The following is a 10,683-nucleotide window of genomic DNA, read 5'->3' on the forward strand; positions in this document are numbered from 1 at the left end:
TGGAGCTGATTTCGTTCGTTAGAGATTAGGAATTGTATAGGTCTGTGTATTGTATAGGCCCATATTAGGCGTGTCGGCCCATATTGGGCATGTACATCTTGTACTCCAAGTCATTGGCGCTATATAATGAAAGGTCACCCCCGGTTAGAGTGTGCGGTGTTTCCCCATCTCTCTACCCTTCTACATGGTATCACACGCCTAGGATCAATCTGATCTGGGCCTTCCTTCGGCTGCCCCTCCGCTCCGCAATCCTCTCGCGCCGCGTCCACCCCATCGCGACGCCTAGGCCGCCGCCTCCTCTGTGCGCCGTAGCCATCGCCCTCCCGTCGCCAGGCCGCCACACCCCCCGTGCGCCCTAGCGATCCCCCACCCCCCCTGTCGCCATGTCGTCTTCATCCCTTACCTCCTCGACCACGTCGAGCGCCACCAGCGCCGCCACCGGCTCTGGCGAATTTGCGCCGACCATCTTCATCCACCCAGCCGCCACTGTGTGCGTGAAGACCCACGTCCCCTTCACGTTGGAGATCAACTCCAACTACCTGAAGTGGTCCTCCTACTTCAAGGTTCTGTGCGGCAAGTTCAGCCTCCGTCCGCACATCGACGCTCCCGACGCTCCCCTCCCTGCTGATCCGCAGTGGGTCATCGCCGACTCTTGCGTCAAGAGTTGGTTCTTCGGTTCCGTCGGCGACTCCGTCCTCGAACTCGCCTTGGTCGGCGATGACCAGACCGCCCGTGAACTCTGGGCGGCCATCGAGGGACTCTTCACCGCCAACCAGGAATGGCACGCCGTCCTCCTTCTTGAGGAATTCCACACCCTCACGCAGGGTGATTCCACCATCTCGGAGTACTGCCAGTGCATCAAGTTGAAGGCTGCTGAGCTACAGACCGTCGGCAACCCTATCCAGGGTCGCACGCTCATCCTCGCCATGCTGCGTGGCCTCAACCCTCGCTTCGCCAGCACCGTCGACGACATCACCAACTCCGCCGTCCTTCCGACGTTCTCCCGTGCCATGGACATGCTTGTCCTCAAGGAGACCCGGCTTGCTCACGATGAGAAAGCCATTGCCAACACCGCCCTCCTAGCGTCCGCCGGCTCTAGCTGTACCAGCCCGGGCGGGTGCTGATCCAGCACCATGCCCGCCTCCTCTGGTGGCACCACTGGTGCTCAGTCGGCCCCTACCAAGTCTGGCGGCGGCTCTGGCAACAAGAAGAAGGGTGGTGGCTTCCGAAAGGGCAACAACGGCAGCAATGGTGGCGGCGGACGTGCATAGCAGCAGGCCAACATCGGTGCCTCCACCAGTAGTGCCCCTCAGCCCTATCGCCCCATGGGTCCGTTGTTCTGCTTCAACCCCTGGGCGCCACAGATGCCATCTCCAGTCCAGCAGCAGGGCTCTAGGGCATGGTGACCTGGCATCCTGGGCGCTGCTCCTCAGGCGCACACCGCCTTCGCCCCCCTTCAGGTGTCCCCGCCGGCTCCCATGTGGGATCAGGAGGGCCTCGTCGCCGCCCTCAACCAGATGGCGCTGCAGAACCAGTCCACCTGGGTCATGGACTCCAGGGCCTCATTCCATATGAGCCCCTCGGATGGTATACTTCTATCCCACCTCCCTCCCTCTCATTCTTCTATCACTGTTGGCAATGGTAAAACTATTCCTATCTCCTGTCGTGGCGAGTCAGTACTTTCTACAGCAGCGTCCAATTTCCTTCTTAGCAATGTTCTAGTTGTCCCATCCCTTGTTCGCAACCTTCTTTCCGTTCACCGGTTTACTAGGGATAATAATTGTTCCATTGAATTTGACGCTCTGGGTTTTTCTGTGAAGGATCTTCTGACCAAACGCGTGACGCTTCATTGCAATAGTGCTGGCGACCTCTACACCCTGCCTGCCGCCCCACCAGCACCACAATCCCATCTCGCCATCTCCACCGACCTATGGCATCACCGTCTTGGTCATCCCGGCTCCTCCACCATTGACGTCCTTAGGAATAATCAGTTTATCCGTTGTAATAAGGCAGCAAACTCTATTTGCCATTCGTGTCAGCTTGGGAAGCATGTGCGTCTCCCGTTTTCTGCTTCTAGATCTTTCACTTTTAGGCCTTTTGAATTAATGCATTGTGATGTCTGGACGTCTCCTGTTACTAGTGTTGCTGGCGCACAGTACTACCTCATCATTCTTGATGATTTCACTCATTTTTGCTGGACATTTCCTCTCGTTAGCAAATCCGAGGTAGCTACCCATATTGCCCACTTCGGTACCCTAGTACAGACTCAGTTCAACCTTGCCATTCAACACTTTCAGGCTGATAATGACAAAGAGTTCGTAAACAATGCCCTAGCTACACTCTTTTGCTCCCGTGGCATTCAATTGCGCCTCTCTTACCCTTTCACCTCCCAACAAAACGGCAAGGTTGAACGTGTCCTTCGCACACTTAATAACATCATCCGGATGCTGCTGATCCATGCGCACATGCCGCCACCCTATTGGGCCGAGGCCCTCGCTACGGCGACCTATTTGCTAAATAGGCACCCCAGCTCTACTGTCCAGAACGGCATTCCCTTCTCGCTGCTATACGGCTCGCCACCGGACTACTCCCATCTCCGTGTGTTTGGGTGCCTTTGCTACCCAAATATGACCGCCACCTCTAGCCACAAGTTGGCACCTCGCTCTACAGCCTGCGTCTTTCTCGGATATCCCTCCTCTCATAAGGGGTATCGTTGTCTCGACCTCTCCACGCATCGCATCATCATCTCTAGACACATCGTCTTTGATGAGTCATGCTTCCCGTTTAGTCTCTACTCACCCAGGTCGTCTTCTAGCGATCTGGATTTTCTTCTTGCAGGCTCTGCCATGCCGGTGTGTTGCACTGCTGCCAATGCCTCCCCCGCGTCTGCTCCGTCGCCTGTCGACGTTGAGCAACCGCCTCCTCGCCGGGCTCACTTGGAGGTGCTGCCCGACAACCCTGCCATCCGATGGCGTGGTCCTGTCGTCATTCCGGCACCTCGGCGACCAGCAGCAGCTCATCCACCTACTGCGGCTACTCCTGCAGCACCCGCAGCTGCCCCTGGAGCACCCGCAGCCGCCCCTACTGCACCAGTGCAGCTCCCGTCCCGGCCGCCGGATGCCTTCGGTTGCGTCTACAGCCGACGCGCCCGGGACGACTCCCCTGGATTGGCTGCACCACCGATCCAGCCTCCTCCGCCTCCCAGCCGGCCTGTCACTCGGCAGTAGACCGGCTCGCTGAAGCCCGTCCATTGCCTCGGGTTCCCATTGCCGCCACTGCCACCTGCGCCCATGGCACAGGTCGCCCTCATCTCCACCGCCGTCTCCCTGATACCAGGGAACTACAGGAGCGCTCTCGCCGACCCCCAGTGGCGTGTTGCCATGGTGGACGAGTACCAGACTCTCATCAACAACGACACCTGGCGTCTCGTCCCGCGCCCACCCGGCGCAAACGTTGTGACTGGTAAGTGGATTTACAAGCTTAAATTCCACTCCGATGGTTCCCTTGCCCGTCACAAAGCTCGCTGGGTCGTTCGCGGCTTCACTCAGCGCCACAGAATCGACTACGATGAGACTTCAGCCCCATCATCAAGCCGGCGATGATCCGTGTCGTCCTCAGCATTGCTGCTTCCCGGGGCTGGCCGATCCACCAACTGGATGTGAAGAACGCCTTTCTTCACGGACACTTGGAGGAGACCATCTACTATCAGCAGCCTCCGGGCTTTGTTGACTCTGCTTACCCTGACCACGTGTGTCTCCTGCAGCGATTTCTCTATGGTCTCAAGCAGGCCCCTCGCGCATGGTACCAGCGGTTCGCCACCTATCTCCGACAGCTTGGCTTTTCCGCTTCGGCATCCGACACCTCCCTCTTTGTGCTTCAAGAGGGGGGTGCCACGTCGTACCTGCTCCTCTATCACTACAAGAAATGTGGTGATCTATGACGAAAATTTTATGACATTTTAATGGAGCGTCACAATTGCATACAATCTATGACGAATTTGAAGGTATGGACCCTAGGCCCAGAACTTTATGACGTTTTATTGAATTTGTCGTAATTGAGCCCACAAAATATGACGTTTTTACATTAATGTCATAGAAATCATCATAGTTATTTATGTTTTAATATTGATGTGTAATATTGATGCTATATTTTGCAAGCTACTTTCATGGCGTGCCTAAATAGTTATTTAAAAAATAGAAAACTAAACTTTTTGTAGAACAAGTGGCAATTTTAATTCACTAATGTTATAGAAACTACCATAATTCACACAATTTCATGGTGATATAAAAATATGTTATAGAAAACAAGGGCCGAGCTCTTTTTCACTTGTGTGTGGGCCGATCCCTCTCTCCTCTTGTTGTCATGCGCCAATTGTGTGTGGGCCGATCCCTCTCTCCCCTTGTTGTCATGCGCAATTGTGTGTGGGCCGATCCCTCCCTCCCCTTGTTGTCTTGCGCCAAAAGCCCAGACGCAGGGGGAAAATGCGCCAGCGGAGGGGGAAAAAAACAAACTCAAAGGGGAGAGCCAGGAGGAGAATCGAACCCAGATCTCAGCAAACAGAAGCTACCGCCCTTCCACTAGGCTGCGCCTAAACTTCTGCAAGGAAATGAAAAGATAAGACAAAACTAATTGTATTTATCAAAGGTCAATATATTAAAAATTGTCATAGTTCTTTTGGCCTATCTATCAAGTATATAGCACAAAATTTTATATACACAATATATTAACAAAAGAAATGGAGATGGAAAATGCTACACTTATATATATTGTCATAGTCCTTTTGGCCTTTCTATCAAATATACGACGTTTCAACAAATTCTTCATCATGATTAAAGATTGTTATTGCGTAGAAAAAACTCCACCTATATATATTCTCACAAAAAAAATATTGTTGATCCGCTTCCTGCCGCATGTGCCAGCGATTAAAAGAAAAAATGGCCACAAACTCCCGCCGGACATGCGCTTGTGGTAAAAGGGGGGAAAAGCAGTCCAGGAAATAATATAAAAAAAGAATTGCAGCCTCCCACCTGCGCTTGTGGTAAAAGAAAAAAAATGGTATGGATGACATAGGCATCGAACGTAACAACACCTTGTATATTGAAGAGATAGGAGCCTAACCAGCTCCACCAGACAACTTCATCTGTGTTGTGTCATAGTATTAAATTTTTTATAGACAAAAACACATGCCGCAAAAAAGCTACAATAAAGAAAGCAAATTATTTCTATTGGCATTTGGGAAAAAAACTTAACCGTGACGCTCAAAAAGGGGAGGAAAAAAGCTACAATAAACAAAGCAAATTATTTCTATTGGTATTTGGAAAAAAAACTTAACCGTGATGCTCAAAAAGGGGGGAACAAAAAGGAAAACACGTACCAAGCTGGAGTCGAACCAAGACAGCAAATCTGAAGGAGCAAAGGATTAACCATTGAGTTACTACTTCATTTGGTTGAAGTCGAAGCGTTAAAATATTTTTTATACACGGTGGAGCTAAATTTGGAAAAAAAAGAGAGGTGTTTTGAATGGCGGGGATTCGAACCCGGGTCACCGGTACAAGACATCGTCGCCCTACCACTGCGCCAATCACCAATTTGTGTTTATGGAGGATAATAAAATATTTATATATTATTATTTACACGTGGCCCTGCAATCAAGAACACATGTGCGATTCATCTTTTTCTTTTTAATCCGGAATTAAATTTTGTTGTTGGTATTTCTCCCTCATAATAACTCCAAATTTGATTATTCTTGTTTCTGAATTTTTATAAAATCAAGAACTTTCATCTATGGCATATTTTTGTATGTAAATTATTATTTATCATAACTTTTCTATATAGCAAGTTTTCTTCTAACCAAGTACAAAATAGAAAATAACTTTTTGGCATAGCAATGACCAATGTAACTTCATATTTTCTAACAATATGGGGAAAATGAGGTTGTGTCCGGGTTCAAGGTGCATATGAGTTTAAAAATGTTATGAGGTATTCAAAACTCAAAGTTTAGCTTGAGTTATAAGAAACTAGACGAGGCATGTATCATTTTGTGAACAATATATGGTCTCACTTTACTAATACTATACAAGTTTTTTTATGGTGAGCTTATGGACCAAAAACATGTTACTATGTTAATTTGTAGATTTTTTTACCAAATTTAGATATTATTGTAATTATTATGCGGTAATTTGGAGAAAGAAGTTTGATTTGTCCATAGAATACAATTGAATTTTTCATATATCTCGAGAAAATTGACTAAACTGTAACATATGAGACTAAATATAGTTTTTGTAGGTTTTTTTAATCCTATGAGATGCACATGTAATTCAATTTGGAATTAATTTCGATAACCATGTAGAAATTCATTTAACTTATAGAAAATAGTAAATAAATTCTAACAAATTTGAAACTTCTGCAACACAATTTATCTCTAGGCTGTTACACATTAAAAATAAATTTGTATATATAACATAATTATTTTTATAGTTTACTTCACAGTGGTCCATAAAATAAAAAAGAAAAATTAGAACGTTAAACGGGCCAAAAAACACAGACAGACCTGTTTTTCACTAATGCCCAACTTCTCTTAGCCATCCATCTTCGATCTAATGCCCAACTTCTCTTAGCCATCCATCTTCGATCCAACGCCTGAGCTGCATCAATCATCCAATAAATATCCTCCACTTCCAAACCCTACTCGCTTCTCCTCGCCCTCCCACATCTCACCTCAGACGCGCCGCCGCTCTTCTCGCCTCAGATGCGCCGCCGCCCTCCTCGCCTCTCCCTGTCCTGTCCCCAACTGGCACTTCTCCGGCCTCCACACCTATCCCTCTCTTTCTCCTCAGATCTGCGCGCTGCTCCCTCTCGCTCGTCCAGGGCCGCGGCCACCGTCTCGCTTGACCTCGTCGCCGCTGCGCAGGTGCTTGGACCCAGCTCGGGCACTCCTTCCTGCGGGCGGCGGTGCGTGGATCTAGAGGAGGCGCGGCCCCAGGTGAAGTGCACGGATCAAGAGCAGGCGGTGCTTCTTTCTCTCCTGCTCGGAGCGGATCGAGTCCGCGGGGTTCTTCCTCGGCAATTCAAGCTCGACTTCCAGCGGCGCGGGCTTCCCCCACCGACGACGGCGTGGTTGTCGCGGGCTGGGCGGCCGCTTCTTCCTCCCCAGCGTCACATCTCCTCCACTCCGTCCATGGCTTCTTCCCCTACCTCCAGAAGACCACCTGCTCCTTGTGCGATACGCCGCTGGCCGCATTCGCAAGTGCAAGATCCGGTCTCTCTCTCTCTCTCTCATCCGTTCTCTCTCTGCTAGATCTACCTCGTTTTCTATTTCTCTCTGCGTGTTGCTGGATTTGCCCTGATTATTCACTGGTTTTGTGTTTCAAACCCAATTTATTCAGGCACTTTCTCTGATTCACTCCTTTGGAAATGTTCCTAGCAATTAGTAGTTAAGCCATTGGATTATATGCCTGTTTCATTGTACGAGTTTCCAATGCATCTAAATACCCTTCTTGTCTGCTTCCACTGTCGAGGGTCAAGTGATGAGTATAAACTGCAATAATATCATGGGAGTAATACTCTTACGATACTTCTTTATTACTAATTTGTTTACTACTAAGCCGAAGCCTTGCAATTTGTTTACTACTTGTTTAATACTAATTGTACAGTAGGAAACGATATTTTTTGCGTGTGGAGGTAGAAATTTCAGCCTTTACTTGTGTTATTCGTGAAGCCTCACTTGGGAAGTTTGGGATTGTTTCGATCAGTTGGTTCCTATGACCGGCATAAACCTGGTATTTGTGTATAGTTATATGTTTCTTGCTGTTGTGAACAAGTTAGTTTGGAACAAATTTGGCTGGTGTGGCTACTAGATTTGATCAGTCTACTAGAGTTATAAAAGGAAAACTGATGCTTGCTTCTAGAGTTTGGATCATGAGTTCTGGGATATTTCGGCATACTAGCCCCTGCACATATGAATATAGTTTACCTCTGTTTCTGTACCATGAAATCGAGTAGTAAAAAAGCTTTGGGTGCAACTTCAAAGAGGGACAGTACTATATCTTATGTACAAATTTGTTTCGATCCCATAACTGAATATTTGGACATGTATTATCCTAGTATTCAGCATTGTTATTCTTGACACAAGTCTTACATGTTTGGGGAAGCATATGCACCTTGACTGATATTAAAGCGCAATAGATCCCCCTGAACTGTTTATTCACATATTTGTAAACCTTTGATAAATACAATTGCTTTTGTCTTATATTTTCATTTCCTTGCAGAAGTTGGTCTGAGCATTATAAACATAGATAGGACTCATGCTAGCATTGCAGTTTCTTTTGACAACCAAATAGCGTTTCAGTTTCTTTTGACTCCCTAGTATCATGGTTATCATCAGTAGAAAATTTCCCATATTTACAATATGGAAACAGAGTTTATCCTGCAACATAGAATCAATTGTTTAAATATTTTGGTTGAATACATAGTCTATCCTATCCTCTTAGCACAGTTATGTTGTGTGTTTTCCTTAATCCAGAGTTTGAACTAAATGGCCTGTCTGGATTTCTTAGAGAGCTGACCATAGCTTATAATTATGTGCTTGAGGCCATGTGCAGATGGAGCAAAGGTTGTGCAGGAGCAAGTGATGAGAATGGCTGGTCATCACACAGGGAAGAAAGATAATTTGATTTCTAATTGATCGTTGTTTATGTGAAGTGAGGCTAGTACTCGCACTGCAATATTGTTTTCATGAGTTTTTTTGTTTATTTATTTTATCCTAATGTGGTCTAGTATAAACTAAAATTTTGCTGAGATAAATTGGCAATAAGCAAATATTTCTTTGCACAGTTTTTTATTGCATTAGCATGCAGCAATTTTGATTTGGTAAATAAAGTCAACTGGAGCTCGATGATTGTCCTAATAAGCTGTAGCTATCCTGTGCAGTGTATTGTTTGTGACCTACAAGCTGATAAGAGCCTTTGAGTCTGTCATACATCAAGATAAGTTTCTGATCTCTTATAATAACAGTCATACCATGTTTGTAATAAGAAATCATTAATTGTAGCTATCTATCCTTAAACTTTGCTATACCAATTTTTTAGAACTTCGGATTAGAGGTGTTCTCAACTGCTATTTTGCTAGACTGAAAGTACTAGTGCTAGGAGGACCAGTTAGATATCTATCTGAAAATAGAGTTCTTGTTAGATGGATGCACTGCCTGATGAGGTATTATATACATGTGCTGTACTGCAGATTTTGTACTCTACTAATCTGTAGAGAACATGGATAGATATAGAAATGTAAGATCTGAATATGCAAGACCTTAGTATCCTCATAATACCATATGAAATTTACCATGTACATTTGCATCTGAACTTTATAATATATATGTGCAGGTACAATATGGTTGTGGATGTGAATGAGATGGCCGTCAAGCATACATGCAAATTTCTGCTAGGTCAGAGATGAAAAAGCAAGTTGTGTTGGAGGCGCAGCTTGAGCATTTGCTGTGTCAAAATGGACCGAGCAAAGCGTCATGGTGGTATGTTAGCTTTTGGTGGAACTAAGCTTTTGCAGGAACCAAACTTGTGTTTGTAATTCTGCTGAAACCTATCTTTTTTTTTGTTTCTGATGCTACAATGGACGGCAAGTGATACTAGATGAAAAAAAATGTATGTGATCTGTTGTTTTAATGCAATGCTGAATGGAAATGTGATTCATGTGATGCTATTATTTTTGTGCTGGGATTTTTGTTTCGATAAATGGGTGGAAAAAATGGGATGAATTGGTGGGCCAAATTTTTATTTGGGCTGTATATAGTGTTGATTTTGGTTAGCTGGAAATTAATGGTGGGTTGAGAAATATTTGGCCCAAGTCTGTGGACCAGGCTAAATTGGGCCCATTCACAAATGGGCCGTGGTGCTGATGTCACCCGCCACGTCAGCAACCATGTCATCGGCCACGTTAATTTACACGTCATCATTGCTATCCACGTCATCACCATGTCAGCAGCCACGTTATCCTCCATGTCATCAATGTGTGACATGGCAATAGAACCTGTGATGAAAATTATACTGTTCGTGACGTTAATTTTCGTCATAGAAAATGGGCTTGGGTTGGGCTTCAGGGGCCCGGAGACATTCCATGACGGTTTTAAAATATCATGGATCAAGCAATCTATGACGAAAATTTAAGGAACGTCACGAGGTGTGATCTGTGACGCTCAATACATGATGTTATTTGAGATCGTCATAGATACTGTTTTATGACAGTTTTTTAGTGATCTGTGACGAAATTCAATTGTCATGGATCACTAGATTTTTTGTAGTGTATGTCGATGACATCGTCCTGACGGCCTCAACTCTAGCTCTCCTGTAGTGCATCACCGAGCGTCTGCACTCGGAGTTCACCATGACAGACCTCGGTGACCTCCACCACTTCTTCGGGATCTCCATCACGCGCTCCTCCGATGGGCTCTTCCTCTCCCAGCGGCAGAACGCGCTGGACCTTCTTTAGTGGGCAGGCATGGCCGAGTGTCACTTTACTTCAACACCTGTTGACGCTCGCGCCAAGCTCTCTGCCACCGAGGGCTCCCTCGTTGCCGATCCCACCGAGTACCAGAGTCTTGTCGGTGCCCTTCTGTGACACCCTAGGTGTCTGTACAGTAGAACTGTATTTCTTTTATGCATCATGTGCTTA

The 10,683-nt window shown here is 46.4% G+C and overlaps 1 protein-coding gene, 1 long non-coding RNA gene and 1 other non-coding gene across 3 annotated transcripts; all 3 read left to right on the forward strand.

The window, feature by feature from the left end:
• Positions 1-383: 383 nt before the first annotated feature.
• LOC120695211 lies at positions 384-1,124 on the forward strand. The gene has a single exon (XM_039978508.1). It carries the CDS (start codon positions 384-386, stop codon positions 1,122-1,124), a length of 741 nt encoding a protein of 246 aa, XP_039834442.1.
• A 5,578-nt stretch (positions 1,125-6,702) lies between these two features.
• LOC120672855 lies at positions 6,703-9,664 on the forward strand. Its single transcript, XR_005674351.1, has 2 exons — positions 6,703-7,258; positions 8,929-9,664. It is a non-coding gene; the product is annotated as an uncharacterized LOC120672855 (long non-coding RNA).
• LOC120696341 lies at positions 7,517-7,598 on the forward strand. Its single transcript, XR_005684118.1, has one exon. It is a non-coding gene; the product is annotated as a small nucleolar RNA Z199 (small nucleolar RNA).
• Positions 9,665-10,683: the final 1,019 nt, after the last annotated feature.

This window comes from Panicum virgatum, chromosome 2K, assembly GCF_016808335.1.
Source record: "Panicum virgatum strain AP13 chromosome 2K, P.virgatum_v5, whole genome shotgun sequence".
Lineage (NCBI taxonomy): Eukaryota > Viridiplantae > Streptophyta > Magnoliopsida > Poales > Poaceae > Panicum > Panicum virgatum.